General features: G+C 41.2%; 1 protein-coding gene across 6 annotated transcripts in view; it reads left to right on the top strand.

Moving 5' to 3' along the window:
• The window catches only part of ARID1B (AT-rich interaction domain 1B), a 334,093-nt gene that overhangs the window by 262,613 nt on the left and 52,662 nt on the right, over nt 1–18,818 (top strand). For all 6 annotated transcript variants that reach the window (XM_074818828.1, XM_074818830.1, XM_074818831.1 and 3 more), the window contains 2 exons: nt 2,715–2,894; nt 9,234–9,561. In XM_074818828.1, coding sequence (XP_074674929.1) covers nt 2,715–2,894; nt 9,234–9,561 — 508 coding nt within the window. The remainder of the gene's footprint in view (nt 1–2,714; nt 2,895–9,233; nt 9,562–18,818) is intronic.

Here is an 18,818-nt window from a genome sequence, read left to right on the forward strand (position 1 = left end):
GAAAAACCTATATCACTAGCACAATGTTTGGAAAGTTATCTCATATAGATTAAAAGGCCCACAGTGAACAGAAAACCCTCACTTCTGTACTAGATATAGGAGTAACTTTACTATCTTTTTAATAAAAAACTTAGTGTGACCAGTACAAAATTTTTCATTTAAATGGATCCCATGAGTGTGATATATATGGTATATGTGTGTTGGGAATGAAAGCATTTATTTCATACAGACATACGATTGTATTAGGTTTCTAAATTAGTTACAGCACTGTCAGCAGAAGACATAGGCTTTGTAATAAGATTTGTGCGCAGAGTGGAACTATTTTAAAAATCAAGGGGTCTGTTTCAAAATAAAGCTAAGTGGAGAAGGTCATACAAGCTTTCCTTTGCAAAGTGTGGTTTTCCAACCGGTACAGACCAGTTTCCAAGCTGCTATTTCACCCTCAGTTATTTGCTATGCCACATGCCAATGCGTGTGGTCCACCTTCCTCCAGAGCGGGTGCCAGCCTCTGACTTTGCAGTTCAGGTGTGATCAAATCACTTGTCTTGGGGCTTACACAAAGATCAGGAAAACTCTGCATATTCTGCAAACCTTGCAGTTGTTAGAGTTTTAGCATGTTACAGGTTGGGCTCTTCATAGCATGGAAGAACTGGGCACAGGGGCGTGCAAGATCATCTCAGGTCCTGGTTTTTCTCCTTACAACCTGTGGCATTGAGCTTGTTGTCTCTCTGACAGGGTTTTAGTGGATGGATAAGTATGCTATATAGCAAAGATTTGTGGCTCAAAAACTGTTTACATGTGTTCAGAGTCAAAGCGTGATCTCTGGTGAAGTACGTACCACCTTTTGTTTTTACATTGTGTCCCCTTTTGTACAGTGCTTTGTCACCAGTGTACAAATGGGGAGGCCAACCTGCAAAAAGGGGGGAAGGTCATTCACCCAGTGTCACCTACTATGTCAGTATGGATGAGAAACTTACTGGTTTGAGTTCAAGACATGCTTGTTGGAGCTGTGGTCCGCACAGGGAGACTCCTGAGCTGCCTGATTGTGGGAGCTTTAGCACCTTAATGTTTTCAGTTATGAGTTTGATCACGTGTCTATATGTGGCTCAGAAAATAATTACCTCTTTCCATTAATCAGCCATTGAGTATTTGATCTGTGTGATGTTTGATGCTAACCAGTGGGAGGACACCCCAGCCCTTTGGGAGAGTCATCCTTCTGCCACCTCTCCCTCCTCCTATCACCTCTTTCTGTCTGTCAACACAACTTGTCTGTGCCTCTCTTTCCCCTTTTCTCTTTTTTTCTTTTTCTCATCTTCCCTTCAGCAACTTCCAGTTGTCCCCTCACTGTCAGGAGGTCTTGCTCTTCTTACCTTTCTTCTGTTACCTCCCTCATATAAGGAAAGGTGTAATCAGTGCTAGCAGGAGAGGTGTCTCTTGCCTTTCAACTTCACACCTCCCCACATGCATGCCACTAAAATTAAGGGAGAAGAGTGGAAACAGGCACATTTCATAAAGAATGCTTCAGCTCTCTGCTTTCAGCCTCAAAGCACGGGTGCCTGGACGAGTTGCAGGATGGGCTGAAATGCAGGCTTGCTCACGCGCGTTCACCCGTGGGGCAGCAGCGTGCTGTGCCTCCCGCCTCAGTGGGCACGGCCGAGCCGCCAGCGGCCTCGCTCACGGGCCACCGCTGGCAACAGAGCAAACGGCACCCTTCAGTACGGTCGCGTTCTGCCTCGCAGAGAAATGTGGAGATGAACTTTAATATGCAAGCAGAACAGAAAAGAAAGCGTATTTCCTCCAGAAACAAGAAAAAAACCTTGCTGTCTCCTCGGCACATCCTCTTCAATAGTGAAAGCAGCACTAAAACCTTTCAGGGTAAAATGTTAGAAAACCAGCATCCCTGCATAGACGTTTCCTGGGCAGGATCGCAGGATTTTTCCAAGTTCATGAAAACTTAAAAAACCCTGCCACATAACCCTCTTCTTCTCCCATTTAATAGGCTTGATTCTGTTCCTTTATATGAAGCTTCTAGATTTTATAGCGTTTCACTAGGTCTCTTGCTGCAGTTTTTGAACCTTAAATTAAATTGGGATTCATTGATACATTTACAAAAGGCAAAAAGGAGAGAATGCAATAGAGGTGTGCTGGGGACAGGCCAGAAGAAGGACCTAGAGTACAAATACATACCGAAATGGCTTTTTTTTTTGGCTGCTATGACTAGTCTTCGCATAAAGGGAAATTGTAGCTCTGGAGAGTTTGTAGGCAATAGGGGTGTTTACAGTGGATTTCTATATGCTGAAGTTACACATTTTGGTAGCAACATATAATTTGGAAGTTATGATGCTCCCACCATAGGTCATCAGGCAAATCCCCTACTACTTATTAGGTAATGCAGATAATTGCCTTTAATTTTTTTTTCCTAAAGACTGTTTGAATTTTAAAATCAGCAACCATTTGTAACTAAGCAAGACTGCCCTGTCTTTCTTTTACAAGTACAAGTTTTTGAGCCTTGTATACAGGTTTTGGTTGTTGAGACATCTTTGCTGACTTGGAGATGTGTTTGTTTCTGTTCATATGAACAATAGCAGTTTAGTCCGAATTCTTTAGTCTGAAAATAACTAAAGAGGGTTGGGTTTTTTTAATGTTAAAGATTTCTTACATAAAGAACAGTTACCTGAATATTAATTCTTGCTTTGGCACTTTTTTCCATTTAGGTTTTATGGCAGGCATACAGAGGAACCCCCAAATGTCACAGTATGGACCTCAGCAAACTGGACCTTCCATGTCACCACACCCCTCACCTGGAGGCCAAGTGCATCCTGGAATCGGTAGCTTTCAGCAGAGTAATTCAAGTGGTACTTATGGGCCTCAGATGAGCCAGTATGGACCACAAGGTAAAATCCTTATGATATTTTTTATATATATTCATAAAATACATATGTATTGTGTATGTTAGTAGGTATGTAATTTCTTAAAAAAAAAGAAGAAGAAACCCCACCTAAAAAAACTGAACAAAACTGTCATCCAGAGGTAGAGCTGCACCTTGTGGAAAAAGCTGCTTCCGTTACTAGCACCTTTCTCTGTATAAAAATAGTGACCTTAAACTGGGCAAGGAAATGATGAATCTGTTGCATTGCCAGGGCCATTGTTTAGGAGCCCAAGCATGTCATCTCTGCAATGAGGCTGTGTTTGACCAAGCATGGAATAAGGGTCACAACACTGATCCCAAAATAGGACTTCTTTTCTTAGATGAAATCCCAAGGCCAATCTGAAATTGCGTGTTGACTGTGAGGGTTAAAGTCTTCTAACGAGCATAATAATACAGTGGCTACTGTGGGAATATAATATTGAGCTCTAATGCATACGGTTTGTGAATCTTAACTAACCCTTCAGACTGAGACAGACAGTTCCTTTTATTTTGCTTGTTTGACAGAATTGTTGAAGGACTACAACAAAAATAGAACACAGTTTCTGTCCCTGGACAACCTTGAACTTGTCTGTTGTTTTGCCTTTAATGGATAACCTTTATAGTATGCATCTGTTTAGGGGTTTAATGAAGTTGAAGTCAAGCCACAGAATGTATAAGGGGCAGTATTTTCTTTAGAGGTATATAAAGAAGCTTTTCTATTTCAGCACTTCCTACTGTTGCTTTCTTACTTAAAATCCTCAAAAAGGACTGGAGCCAGCAATGGGAAATTTTGTCAGGGCTCGATGGCTTGTCCATGCTAGCAAAGATGGTTGTTTTAGTCTCTGGAGTTCCTGAGAACTAGTTCTGATGTTTGTTTGCAGGGAGCCGTGCTGCCCTGCGCAATGTTCCTTTCTGTTTCATCTCTGGGTAGTGCTTGTTGCAGTGTTCTGAGCACAGGGCTACAAGCCAAGATTTCCCAGTTTCTAATTTTGGCTCTGCCTTTTACACCATCTTTCAACTTAGGCAAGTAGATTCATTTCTCTGCTTCGCTTTCCTTAACTGTAAAATGGGGCTAGTAATGCCTTATAGCCATGTGTGAAGATTAATTACCTAACTCCAGTTGACTGGTGCTTTCCTTTTATTTGGAAAGCATTTTGTGGCCATAAAATGCTGTCCAAGTGCTTATTTTTATCTGCACAGTGAGCAACTAGCTTAACTGGTAAAAATCCAGTGGATTTATGATGTGCTATCCTGACTTCCAGCTGTACTGCTGCTGTTGAGATTCCGAACCATGGGAATAGTGGGTGTCAAGTGCAGTAAAACATTAGCCATCCACTCTGATTGAATGGAAGGGTTTTTGTACTAAATCAATGCATTTAAGAAACACGCCGAATACTACTTTCTTTTTTGCTTGAGTTCAGCAGTTCTTTTCCTCCCTCTGTAGATGAAAGTGCCTATGTAATGATTTTATGGGTCGCGGTCAGGAAGAAATGGCTATTAAAAAGTGAACTTGAGGGGCAGGAAGAAAATGAGCATCATTGTCATTAACAGGCCGTTTCAGAGGGGTCTGGTGAATAGTGTGATGGATGAAAAGCGTATACTTCTGCCAGCTCTTGGAGAGTACCGGTGATCCTGTGCACTGGTCATCATAAAATTAGGGCCCTGCAGACTTTCAGCTCTACAGGTAACAATTAGAGCAGAAGAATACTACATTTTCACCAGGCTAATGTGACCATTAATAAAATCCAGGGATGAAGATGGTGATATTTCAAAGTCATGTATTTACCTGGATTTAAGTTTTTAATAGCATTTTTCATTTTTAATGAAAGCAGTCTGTAATTGCAACTCTTAACATACCCTCTTACAAAGCACAATTACATGCCAGCAGTGATGAAGATATAATAACGTTACCCCATTTGCCTTTTATTGCCAAAATAACAAATATATTAAAAATTACCTGGGTTGCAACTGAGTTCTTAAATTATTAAACTAAAATAATTCCCCAGGATTTTATTTGCTTTCCGTGTTTTGTTCACATAGGCCTTCCTCCAGATTATTGTTAAGCATAGGCTGAGTTTGACAGGACAACTTGTATTTTTATATAAGCGTCAAAGCATTCTGTGACATTAAGCTTTTAGTATGAATGCTAGATTTCACTGTGTGCTGTCCTGAAAACCATTGCTCAAGGCTAATGTCCTTTCTCTGAAGTGGAAGTGCTCACCATAGTAAAGACTAGCACCAGTAAGTTTGGGTTGAAGGAATTAGCCCCCAGTTCATGAGAGCAGAATGATCCATTTCATGCATATGGTTGATTTATTTGATTTTCATGTGTTTACGTGACACTTAGATCTATAGTAAGAGTAGAATATATTTTCCCAGGAAGCAGTTCTGTACTGGGGACCTAGTCCAATCCTGTGAAACCATTTCCTACAACAATAAAAAATGGCTTTGGCTCCACACTTCTGTGTCTCTGTGATACAACACAGGAGCTTGCAGTACAGAACATTAGTTTTAATTTTGTATTAAATCCCAGCATTTTCCTGTCCCCAAGAATAAAAAAAAGCAGAGCGAGAATGGAAGCCATTACTGAAAGAAACACTGTCTTTCATTTGTATTTGGACAACATCTAGCTTGGGGGCTAATGAAGCTCTGGTCTATGACCCGAGCATCAAACTGCTGCCACAGCAAAATGTCCCTTAAATGCACTCTGGAGAGCAGTCAGAGACTGTAGTCAGTTGGGTCTTTTAAGACTGGGGCAGAGAAAACTCCCTGTGGATCAGTAAAACGTGTCAGAAATGCATCCTGTCTCCCTAACTTTTCCTACTCAATTCAGCAGTAAAACTGTTCTGTTTGGGTATAACAAAGAGAGAAACCACTACTCAATGTGTTTGAACCAAAACCCCAGAACTTAACAGTAAGTTAAACCCCTTTTTTGTTTGTGGTAAAGTAATATGAATTGAGCATTTGTGCTTTGTAACCTTTAATGTTGGATTCATTTCACAAAAGCACTTTGCTATCTAGCTTCCACTGATTTTAATTCTAGATTTTAATTAAAGTGGTAGCATCTTAAGGATGAGATGCCCTAGGTATCTCAAGAGTCTGGACCTCGGAATCCAGACCCACGTATGCAACAGCCTGTGGAGTTAAGACTTAAATGTCAACTGTATCTACTGAAGTCCCCTAGGTAAAATAGTTTCAGAGGAATTCAGAAAAATACTTTTAAATCATTTGTACAAGAAAAACTTGATGGTTAAGTGCACATCTAAAAAATTCTAAAATTATTTTAAGGTACTATTTTTAATACTGTGAATCTGACCTATGCCTCTAAAGCAGAGAGCAAAACTAACAGGTAGTTCTCAAATTTCCCTCTTTTCAGTTTGCCTAGAAATGGCAAGATATCAGAGCACTTTGTTCAGCAAACCTGGACAAAGTGGACCAGAGTTTCAGCAGTAAGAACGAACATCTGTCTTTGGCAGGTTGTTATTAAGCTTTTTCATATTTTATCTTCATTACACTTTTTTTTTTGCCTTACTGATTCCAGTTACTGCTTTGTTTTTTCTCATGCATTTGAGATGTTGTCTCTCTGGGTACAATTCTACTCTGCCGAGGGGGAGTTGGAATCAAAAATCCCTCAGATATGGAGGGGAGGAGTTGTTCAGTAGTATTGTACAGCCGCTGTTGCCAGGCTTGTACCCACTTGAAAAGTGTGGGCTCTTGGACTTGGCTGCCTGACACGTCCAGCTGATGTGGGCTGGCCTAGCATCTGCTGCATTCATTGTGTTTAATGCTGCATCCATCTGTTTTCTGTCAAAGCCACTGCCAACAAATTACTAATCTATTAGAGAAACATGGAAATAAGATTGCACTCCTCATTCCTGGCAATTCCTCTTGTATTTTGTTTGGCTTTTATTTTGCCTTTTTTTTTGTGGTCTGGGAAAGGTATAAGAATAGCTAGTACTTGAGGTATTGAGGAAATGCTTAGGGAAAAAAACATGGAAAAAAACATTGAAACTTGTTTTCCTTACTGAAAAGATACCACTTCCCTGTGTTCTTGGATGTGTATCCCTGGAGATGAATGATTAGGAGCTATTTTAACTGAGCCACATATTTTTATGGAGAAGATTCCACTGTTTTTTCTGTGTTGTGCTTACGCTGGAGAAGCCAAAGCATGAAAGAAGGGATTTTTTTTGTCCCAATTCAAAATAGCATCAAAACAGCAATAGTAATTAGCATTGGTGTTTGCTCCTCCAAGCATGCTGCTGAACCGTACTTCGTAGACCCTAACTGACAAAACAAATGGGCTTTATGTAAATTGGACTGACAGTAGCTCCCAGTGATTATGGATATCAGGTCTGCTAGTCTAGGGAGGGATTTCACTTCACTTTGGGAAGCAGTGTTACTAGTAGCATGTACATAAAGTGTGTTAACTGACTGTGCGTAATCTCTGAGTGCACATATACACCATCTTGCTGCATTACGTTTTTCTTGCACAAAGCAACTGGAAAACCAGAGCAACATCCGAGTTGCGTGTTACACCTTTAACACTAAGCAGAGCAGTGTGAAAGTAGTGAACCCTTCAGTTTGTGGTCACATATGTTGGATCCAAAGTGTGGCTCGAGCGGGTCTCAGCAACCAAAACTGTGGCTAGGGGTGATGGCTTGCTGAACAGAAAACAGTCAGCTGCCAGCAGCCAAGCCTAGAGGAGGAGGAGAAGTGACAGCACAGACTGAAGTCAGCATAAAGCTGAATCTGGAGCCTTTCATCTGTGCTGAACCACATATTGGGGATCCTTCTGTGAAGACCCCCAGGCAGAAACTTAGTTTCTAAAACAGAAGAGAATCGTTGCTCCATTTCCTTGGGAAGCGTAGGTCTCATGCGTTCTTGCTGAGGAGAACTTGTAGCAGAGTGAGTCAGGTACCGAGTGGGGAGGAGGGGAGGATTAGCCAAAGCACAGCAGCAGGAGCGTATGAATTAATTATGTGTGCATTCAAATGATGGATGAATATATTTAGTTTAAATATAAACAGGAGTTACATGCCACTGACTCCTCTGCCTGGTAGCTGAGGCCTGAGGAGAGATGTGGCTGATCTCCATGTTCAGAGGAAGAGTCCAAGGGCTGCTGCCTTTGAACGAGCGTGGGAATATCTGAGAGTAGTCAGGAAACTCTGCTCTGTGGCATCCCACAGGGAGGGAACGGGTCGTGTTTCCACTAATCTGGATGAGATGGAAATAAAGACAAGTCAAAACTGATGACTGAAGTAGTGTAATGTGATCCATTTCCTAAAATACTTTTCTATCATATCTTCTACCTTTTTTTTCCCCCTCTTTCTCATGCTGCTTTGTTTCTGTAACACTGAATGCTGTACACTCCCTTTTCCTTGAGCTTTCAACATGGTGGGAGAATCAGCACTCAAATGAGTTAAGCTGCTGCAAGCGGAGCAGTTTGCTCCAGTGACAACATAGATTGCGGTCAGCCAGGTTTTCATGCCATCCTTTGTAAGGCACCTGTTTATATTAGCATCTTTGTACTAGTGCTGATTACTCTTGTAATACTAGTTTTCCCAGAGGAGGTACACTGTAAGCTACCACCCCTTCTGCTGGCACAGCCAAACTCTGAACTCACCAGGAAGGCAGGGTAGGGCAGGGGGGAGCAGGAATGTTTCTCAGGGCCCAGCAGCTGTCCTCACCAGTCTGTGCCAAAGCATCTCTGACACAAATGGGCCGAACAGTTAGGAGCAAGAAGCCAGAGAGAATAGCCTGTTGCTGAAATTGCAGAAAGATGAAGAATGAGAACATGAAATTAAAAAAATAAAGATTCTCCCTTGAGCTTATGTAATGGGTTTCTTACATGCCACGTATCTCTTTACTGCATAAGGCTGTTTTCTACTGTGTGCTGTGTTGTTAACCCTCCGGAGGCTGTGCTTTTCTGTATTTGCTGTTATGCCATCACATGTATTAGGCAGAAAATGTTTGAGGGTACATGAAGATCAGGTTCATAGGATCATTCAGGTTGAAAGGGTACTCAGGAGTTGTTCTTGGCTGACCTTTTATTCAAATCAGGGTCAGTTATAAGATCAGAGCAGGTTACTCATGGCTTTATCCAACAGGGTCTTGAAAAGCACCAAGGAGGGAGTCTGCGCAACCTCCTTGGGCAGCTTGTTTGACTGCTTGTCTGTCCTCATGGTGAAAAAGTTATTCTGACTTTGAGGCCAGCGTGGTTCACTTCAGTTCACATGTGTAAGTTCTGCAGCTGCGAATTTCCTAAACAGAAATATTTGCTCAAAAGTTTAATGTTTTTCTCTGTGCTTTTTATCATTTTGTTCAGGAAACTACTCCAGACCACCGACATACAGCGGCGTGCCCAACACAAGTTACAGTGGCCCAGGACCTGGCATGGGTATAAATGCCAACAGTCAGATGCACGGGCAGGGGCCAAGCCAGCCTTGCGGTACCATGCCCCTGGGGCGGATGCCATCAGCTGGGATGCAGAGCAGACCATTTCCTGGAAACATGAGCAGTATGACCCCCAATTCTCCTGGCATGTCTCAGCAGGGAGGCCCTGGGATGGGCCCACCCATGCCAACTGTGAACCGTAAGGCACAGGAGGCGGCTGCTGCAGTGATGCAGGCTGCTGCAAACTCCGCTCAGAGCAGGTATGCGTCCAGACGAAAGGAGTTTAAATGAGTAGGAATGTTTCTCTTGTAATTTCTGAAGTAACAGCACTGTACAGTTGTATGCATATACATTCAAACACGTTCTATCTGTGCCCTTATCTCTGGGAGGAGATGGCATGTGGGAAAAATACTTTTCCTTAAACGTAAGGGGAAAGCATGCTATTGTGTGTTTGAATTATCCTCTCGAAAAGCAGCTGTGACAATGGAGATGATGGCCACTTCCAGTTTGGCTCTTGGCACTGTAGGCTTTAGGAAAACCCCCAGGGTTGCAGTGATATTAGGAATTGAAAATAAGCCCTCTGCAACTTGAAATTGATTAGCTGGATATATAATTTTTATCTCCAGTAGAGAGAGGGCCAACATGTTCTTGGCAGCTTGCCTCTGCCAGAGAGTAAGGAAGCTTATGAAGCTGCCCATCAACTCTTGAATTTACTGCCCACATTGTGAGCAGCAGTGCTGGTGGCAGTTCTCTTCTACGGGATGTTCTTGTTCTTAGGCAGGCATGCAGATGGGGAGAGGAGGGCAGGCTGAGGGGAGCAGCTGGAGAGGAAAGGCAGAAGGAGGCATAAAAGCGATCTGTAGTTATCTGGAGTTGCTAACTGGCACTTACACATCCATAAGAAAGAACCTGCAAGCAGGTTTGTAGAGGTTGGAGCCATCATAATGTCTTCTTGTCTCCCCTTCAGGCAGCATAACTGCATGTTGCCATTTGTGCATGGATTTTGGCAAGGGCACTTTATTGTCCATGGTTATTCTTAAGATGCCTGAATACATGCAATGAAATGATACTTTCTGGGAAATTTTTCAGATTAAGTAATTTCCACATTTCCCTGGACTCAGATAACTCCGTGTGTATTTATTATCTTTTTCTGTTACAAGAAGTTCCATTACATTTGAGAATTACACAAAGTTGGCTGCACTGTTCTGGTGAGCATGTTTGTGTGTGTGTTTGTATTAAGCATCTTGCATTTATGTATGCATATGTGTACACAGGTGCACATGTACTGCATACAGGTATTTATCTTTCAAGACCGGTGTTTGTGGACACTAGAGTTGCTCTAATTCCAAGACACAGTGTAAAACTAGAAATAGGAAGCTAATGTGTCCCTGTATCCGTAGCTTTCTTGTTTTGCGAGTTTGGAAGGCAGGTGGCTTCTAGTGATAAGCAATAGCAAACTTTTAGAACAGTAACAGTAAATTTAGTGTACTTCATGTTCTTGTTCAGTAAAATAGAACCACACTCCCTTAAAATATATGGTGCTCCAGCAGATGTCTGTGAACCAGCAGTCTCTTGCTTGTGTTGGTTGTTTTAACAGACCTGTCTAGTAGGATTTACAAAAGTCTGCTTCTGTCTGTCTGGTTTAGGCTACAAGCTGATAGGTCAGGCACAAAGGAATAAATGGGCTATCACTGCAGCTGCAGGAACACTTTCTTTATAATCATATAATAAAAGGAAAAGCTCACATTTGTTAGTCTTTACAGCAAGACAAGACTTTCTGTTAAGCAGAAAATATTTGGTTGTGATTCAGCTTACACTTTGGTTATAGTGTGTGATGTTTGATTAAAAACTAGGTTAAATGGTTATTACCACTCTTACCTCACACCTTCCTCCCAAGTCAGTTTTGTAAAACTGGTTTTGGTTTCTAGCTTTGCCTGGGCAAACCTGCACCATTTCAGAGCTTTTCCATCAGATACTGCCCATTCCACTGATCCAGCACCTGTGGAAGGGCTGAGCAGCCATCAAATCTCTATTGCAAATACTGGCAAAAGGGCTGTTCATAAACTGCAAATTGAGCAAAACCTGTCACACCCCTCTAATGCCAGGGGGCTGCAAGCACACTGTTTTCTTCTTTAATCTCAAGTCAGTTGTAGGGGAGAAAGCATTTGGCTTTTGGCTATTCCTGCAAGTCCTCCATACTTGCATATGGAAGGAATGTACTTGACAGTGATTCGTATTTGTGATACAGAACAAATCCAAAGAGGCTGTTCTTTTGTTCTGCTTTAGGCCACCATACATTAGGTCGCCTGCTTATCCCAGCCAGTCTGGGGCTGGCGGATGCCCCCTGTTTTCTTCACAGCACCCCAACTATGGCAACGCTCAGGCTCCCTTGATGTACCAGCCTGACCAGTACGGGTAGGTAGCAATGTAAACTGGACTTGCTGTGGGACCTTGGCAATTTTTTTTAATGTTTATGAACATGCCATCTGGCTGCTGTAGGAATATAAAGATCATGTGAAAGATACACAAATACTTGCATCCTAGAGGGGATTTGGGATTTTTGTTTTCTTTTCACTAATGCCATTGTGACAATACAATGAAAATCTGCTTGTCACTCGCTCACACACGTGCATGGCTTTTGGCATGGCTCTGTCTCCTTGTGCTTGAGAGGGGAATAAAGAACCTTATCACTAAGAAGGAATTAGATCTCTACTCCCCCTAACCCAGGCATCGTCTTTCTCCCCTCCTTTTTGGTATTTTGTCTCGCAGCAGTGCTGTGCAACCCTGTTTTTTTGACTTGTTGATGGCATTGTCGTTGCTCCCTGGGTAGTGAGCTGCAACCCCCGAAGTATGATCCCTTTCTGAGAGGTGGTGTACTGCAGGAGTGATGACAGGGTTTCTTAATGGAATTTTCAAGAAAGTTTTATTACACTGTAATTGAGCATGTGTTTGAAAATTTTCAGTTAGTTGCTAGAACACTGGCAACTTTTTAGGAACACTGAGTATCCAGTGCAAAACATTTGCCTGAAATGCAGCTACTGTTTTCTCACCAGAGTCCATCACACTTTGATTTCTGTAATCGTATCATAAATTACAGCACCGGGAGGAAGTATCTACACTGGCTCCCAGCCTTTTGCTCCCTCACAACCAAGTCCAGCCTCACATGAGATTCAAGTTTCATGGGCTTCCCTGTCATCATGTTATTTCAGTTGTTACCTCTGCAGGAAATCTATAATACCCAAATTACTGCTGCCTTCATGGTTATTAACAAGTTTTAATTACAGTTTTCTGTAGCTGCTTTTGTTTGTTTTTTTCCTTAATAACATCATTCATATATGTGTATATGAAAAAGTACAAAGCAAGACAAGAAATGAGAACATAAGTCTACTGGTTCTCCTGTTCAAAAAGCAAAAATTAGTGAAATAGGAGAGCACTCCCACCATACTATTTCATCTAACTGGAAGGACATCCACTGTTACATGCCAAAGTGCATGAATAGTGTCCAGCCTCTTTCTTTCAATGTCTTGAGTTTATAAGATTCAGCTGTGGGGTTCAAAAACTGTAGGATTTTATTACTATAAAACACACTCCTCTATGCAGAATTGAGAAGAAAATTGAATGCTTGTGTCAGAGTCGTGGTTACACAGCTGTATTTCTGTACAAGTTGTTTGTGATCCCCTTCAAGGTCAACTTGTTGAATCGGTAGCCAAGTATCAATAGGGGAGAGAAATTTATCTTCAGCTGTTAATCCACAGGATCTGTCCTTTACCAACTCAGGAGTCTCATTTAGACATAGAAAGCTGGTTTGCCTGTGCATTGCCAAGCCATGCTAAGCAGCTGTGTAAAATGAATTTAAATGGCACGCATCAGAATAAAATCACTTCCACTGGGGCAGAAAATCAGTGTTCGTTAACCAGGGCTGGATGATCAAGATCTGAGTGTCAGCCAGTTATACCTAGGTATCATCTTCAGTGCAGACCACTACCATGTTAATTAGAGAAGATAAAATCATATAAATAAAAGTGGTGGCTGTGAAAGATACTAGGTTTACACCATTTGCATTAGCCTTTGACCTCACCTTGAGGCCTGCCCTGTGTTAAGCTTAGATTAATTTCTACAGCTACATAATACCTTCCCTGTAACCTAAAATCTTACGATGTACTAGTCTGTCTTGTGCATGCAGGCCAGTGCTTCCCAAATGATATCTAGCATGTCGGGCTAAAGAAAAGAAAGGTGTTTTTAAGACCTCTTCATTGAACCAGCAGTATCTGTAGTTTCATGCTACCTAGGATGTTTAAGCTTGGTCTGGGTAACAGTTTACAGCAGGCAATGCTAAATAACTATCTAATGACCTGTATAGTAATTCCCCTTATTTTCAGGAAGACAGTGTGAAGGAACTGCAAAATAGTGTTTTCCTTTTTTATATCTGTCCTGGTCTCAGCACACCCATTGACTGGTAAGGACTGTACGTTGAAGACCTCATATATCCACTGAACTCCAAGGAAAGACTTCATAACTTAGGTTGGCATTGGCCAACAACCCAAGGGCTGGTTCTGCTGCTGGAGGCTAGAACCCACCGGAGGCCTCTGAGGACCAGGTGGCTCCAAAAAATAAAGTCTTTTATCACACTGTAGTTCTTACGACAACGCATGATATTTATAGTGATAGATAAGTATTTGTGTATGTACAGATGTGCAACACAGTAAGGATTCAGTAAAAGCAAACAATTTCAAGCAAATGAGAATAACATTTTCCCTGTTGAGGTGAGAAGCAGCAAATTTAGCCCATATCTTCTAGTACCAGCCAATTTTGAGTTCCTCAGTTTGTAGATGCCCAACTTGAAACTTTTCAGGACTATGTTTTCACTGTTCGTGAGCCTTTGTTTCCTGAAGTAAGTGCCCAGTACACACTTTTGAAAATTGATTATTAGGTTGTCACCTGAAGTCAGCAGACATTTTTGAAGCTAAATACTTGTCATCATTTTCAGCATCTCTCGTGCTAGCAGTAAGTGTTATTCTGAGCATGTCTTCTTAGCAGTTGCAAGTGTGACTGTAGTATATGGAAAGGTAAAAATGTAGTTGCGAAATAGCTGGCTTATATACTGTTAGCAGTGCAGCCTTAGGAAGATGTAATTCAGTACTAGCTGGCTGTAAAATACACATCCAGCTAGATGCTAAAATGAGCCTATTGCTCGTGCAACTACAGTTATCAATACCTGAACTAATTACTGTAAAATGAGTCTTGATGTGCCTACATGAGGAGCAATCCTATCTTTGAAGGCAGCATCTTTGACCTCAGTGTACTGTACCTTATATGATTTTCAGGATTGCATGTTGCAATTTTGGAAATTAAAGCAATTTTTTGTATAGATTGAATGAATTTAGAATTCAGTGACATTGATTTTATAGAGGACAATTTAGACATAGTAGTTTATTAAACTGAGGAATTGGGATCTAGCTTAGCTATTTGCAACCTCTGGCCATTTTAAATCCTGGTCATTGGGTTGCTAAATTGAGGTGGATATTTACATTATCGTCCACTGCTCCCCGTGCCACTTGAGAAATGGTGTTCAGTCTCTATAGTAATGTGTGGTGTTGCATTGCTTTGACATACTTTTAGGCACTCTAGAATGTGGTTCTGTTTCTGAACTGCTTAGCAGCATCGTTGTGAGGTCAGAAGAATTTGGGTAAATTTCCATTCAGTTCTAAAACTGATCTATAAATGCTGCACTGATATTAGAGAATTTCTGTTGTACAGAGAAACTGCTACAATTAGTGTAAATGAGTTTAAAATGTGCATTCGTTCTGTCTTTCTAGTCTGTGTGTGTGTATACATGCACATGCATGCTTGCGCACATACGGACAGACTAACCTTCCATCAGCATTTCTCTCCTGCTACGTATGTATAATTCATATTCCATGTCGCTGGTGCCAGCAAAGCACTTTTTCCGTGTTATTTTCTCCAACAGCAGGGTAAAGCAGCACTGCTGATGGACTAGAAGGTACTGGTGAGGCAATATAGTAATGGACATAGTGCATTAAAATGTCAAAAGCAAAAAGAACGACACGGAAATGGGGAATAAATTTTTTTAAAAGAATAATAATATAAATAAAAAACAGAACTCTTTTAGGTGTTTTACATCCTAGAGCCTGTCAATTTCTGTGCCATATTTTCCAGTCTGGCCCTTTTGATCTTGAAACTTGGGTTTAAAATTGTAATTGTGATTTTAAAAGCTGCAGTTATGTAGCAGAAAGACTTGAAGTGCTACAGTAAAACTTACCATCTTTAATCCCTGGAGAAAGTATATATTTTCCATTGTTTTCCCTTTTCCCCTTAAGCTTGGAGGTGCTGTTCTTCTCTGCTGGGAAGTGCAGTGGAGTGCAGGAAGGTTAAGTACTAATTCAGGTTTCTTTACTTATTCAAACCAGGCTACTTCTAGATGAAAGGCTGCCAACTGTGAAATCCCCAAAGTAAACTAGGCTAAGATAGGCCTGGTAGCCATAATTGGAGCCAGTGCCGGGGTACTTATCTGTTGCCTTTGAAATAAGCCCCTAGCAGAAAGACTCTTTCTGCCAGGTCTTTTATTTAACATTCAGTTGCAGGGAAGGAGTCACTCCTGTTCAAATTCAGGCCATTTTCAGTTCTCCAGTCTCAAGGTGTCTGGTCATTTCCCCTCTACCCCGCTCCTCCAAACACTCCCAGACTTCAGATTGCCTTTAAGGATCCTGATGAATTAACCTGAAATGAGCCCCACTTTGATTTCTGTTAGTTCTGTTTCAATATCCAGGCAGTATATTTCAGTCCTTGAAACTACATTTGGCTTCCAAAATAAAAAAAAGTCCACATATAGTTTCAACTGGATGAAGTGGTATTGCTTCTTGGCCTAAGTGACCTTATGCTGTTTCCGTGAACTCCAAATAGCTGCTGTGCTTGCTCCACCTGAGAGTGGTGGCGTTTCAATAACAGGTAGAATATTTTCTCTCTACACCAAGCTTCTATGTGATTTGAGGGGTTAAAGTCCAGATACTAATGCTTACTGTAACTGTAATTTCTAAGGGAGCTATTAACCAGTACTGTCATATTTTTCTTCAAAAGGACCCATGCTTCTTCCCTCTTCTTGAGAAATAGTCATTTATATCAAGCTGATTTTTTTGGTCTTTCTTTTTTTGAAAGGGCACTTCCTTTCCTCACATTTTGCTTTTCAAAGCAGAACCATATATGGCTTTTTTCAACAGTGTGTTAGACAGGGTGAAGTACAGCTTAGCTTATATGTATTTATTACAGAAAAGGGAGAGCTGGAAATCACACTTCTGTGATTATTTTTTTAAATGGAGATGCATTTTGTAGATCAGCTCAAAATTGCTGATAAAATCATGTACAGATTGGAAGGAACTTTGCATGCTGAACTAACCAAAGCCATTTCTGGAGGGAGACTAAGAGAAATATATTTTTATCTGGAACTTTGTTTTGCTAAAAGCTAAATCCATCATTTTGGAGCCCTGAATGTCACCATGCTGCAGAGCTTGTGCAGGCAACCAGTGATTTGGGGAGGCATTTTTTTCTTTTTTGGTTACTCATCAATCAAGTAGACTGCTGTTTGCTGTTCATGCCATTAGAGATTAACCACAGACCTCAAGAGTCCTACTCCTTCCCTCCAGAGTAACCATTCCTAAATTGTGAAAGCAGAAGTATTTTGGGAAGGAAGGGTGATTTTCAAAGTCATGAATGAGAATTTTCATTCATCTTAGAGACACTTCTAATTCGATTATTTCTGTGTCAAGATTATTTTTGGCTTGATTTGGTTATTTAGGAGAGCAATTGCCCTCTATAGAATTACTAATTATTTTGAAACAAAATTGTATTGTAGGATTCAGTGTAGTTTATTAACATTCTGCCTCAGAGTCAGATGATAAGTGGAATTCTGTACCTCAAAAGGTGATCTTTAGGGCATTAGGAATGCGGTACTCCATTAATTGCTAGCGTATAAAAGGAAAGAATAAGGGAGGACTCTTTCTTGGGTGGCAAGAAATGTTTCAGATGAGGGAACTGGATTTTCACACTGTCTGTCTTTTTGCCTATTAGCCAGAAGATCTACTAGTTTAAATCACAGCACTAGTCAGAAAAAAAGAACAAACCCAAAAACCAGGAGAATAGCCATCTGCTTAATGGAACTCAAAGAAAGCTAATTCTGTGACTGCTCTGTGTGATTTGGCACATATATTGTGCAAGTACAAGACTGTGATTGAACAGCTTAAGATTTTTGTGACAGAAACACATAAAAAATGGTAGGAGTGTTACAGGTTTTAGAGCGGTTTTAAGGTTTTAGGTTGTTCACAATGGTGATAGCTGAGAGAAAATTAAGCAATTTTTTTAGCAATGCTACCTGAGTCAATATGAGTGGGAAGAGCCCTTCACTTTATTGATGGAGTTCAGATAGAAGCATCAATTCTAAGTGGACATATAAGTAACCTTGTAAGAATCATATTAATAGTAACATAACAGCAATAAGATTTTTAAAACTATGTTCAGGAGTCTCACTAAAACATTAAATACCTGTTGCAGTTGTCACAGTAGGTTTCAGACGTCTTCTGAGCCAAAGATGAAGAAAAGAGCCAGCTGAAGCCATGCAGATATATGCACCACATAGCTCTTGTGAAACTGTCTGGATGCCAAAGTGCCGAGACTGATGGTAATAGTGGTAGTAATAATATTGATAAACATATAACAGCTCTAGGCTATTGGGCAAAGGTAGGTAAGTGAAAATGTGTCTGCTGGGAAATCCCTTTGGAGAACTTCCTCGCCATGCTGCTACAGATGCACAGTTGCATTCAGTGCACTGTCAGCCAGATGACATTTTACTATGAAAAGATACACTGAAGAGCTGGCATGAAACGATCAGGAGTTTATTAGATTTTCAGTTGGTTGCCAGCACAGTGAGCTCCATGGAGCTGCAGTGGTGCTCAAAAACAGTGCGAGGACATGACTGAACATGGTGAGAGCGTGGTGAGAGGTGACAGGAGGTCCACATCCCCAGGTGGAGGAGGAGGCAGCTCAGGGGTCGAGCCTCTCCTGAGGCAGTGCCCCATCAGAGGAAATTGAATTAGTGGAACATGCAGTGTGTCCTTAGCTTCCTGTGGCTTTTTAGCACCATGCTTTGATGACGTCCTGGCTGTTTGTGTGCTGGGAACAGACTCTTACCCTCTTCCAAGTAATCATTCTGGGAGAGTTTGTAGGGCCTTCCGACTTTTTAATACAGCTATTTATAAACATGCACAAAAATAGAAGGTGCATAGTGAGAGAGTCATATGAGTCATTCCCATTTTGATATCAAGTCACACTGAGCTAAATCACCCTTCTGGTACCATTTTGGTTCAGATTGACTGCATCATGCCATACAGGGCAAATTTGATTTTTCACTACAAACTCAGTTCATGCATGCTACTGCTTGCCAGACAGGTTATAGCAGCCCTCTTTTACCCATCACACACACCACTTGGGCTAAGAAATGTATCTTCAC

This window comes from Strix aluco, chromosome 3 (genome assembly GCF_031877795.1).
Source record: "Strix aluco isolate bStrAlu1 chromosome 3, bStrAlu1.hap1, whole genome shotgun sequence".
In the NCBI taxonomy this organism is placed as follows: domain Eukaryota; kingdom Metazoa; phylum Chordata; class Aves; order Strigiformes; family Strigidae; genus Strix; species Strix aluco.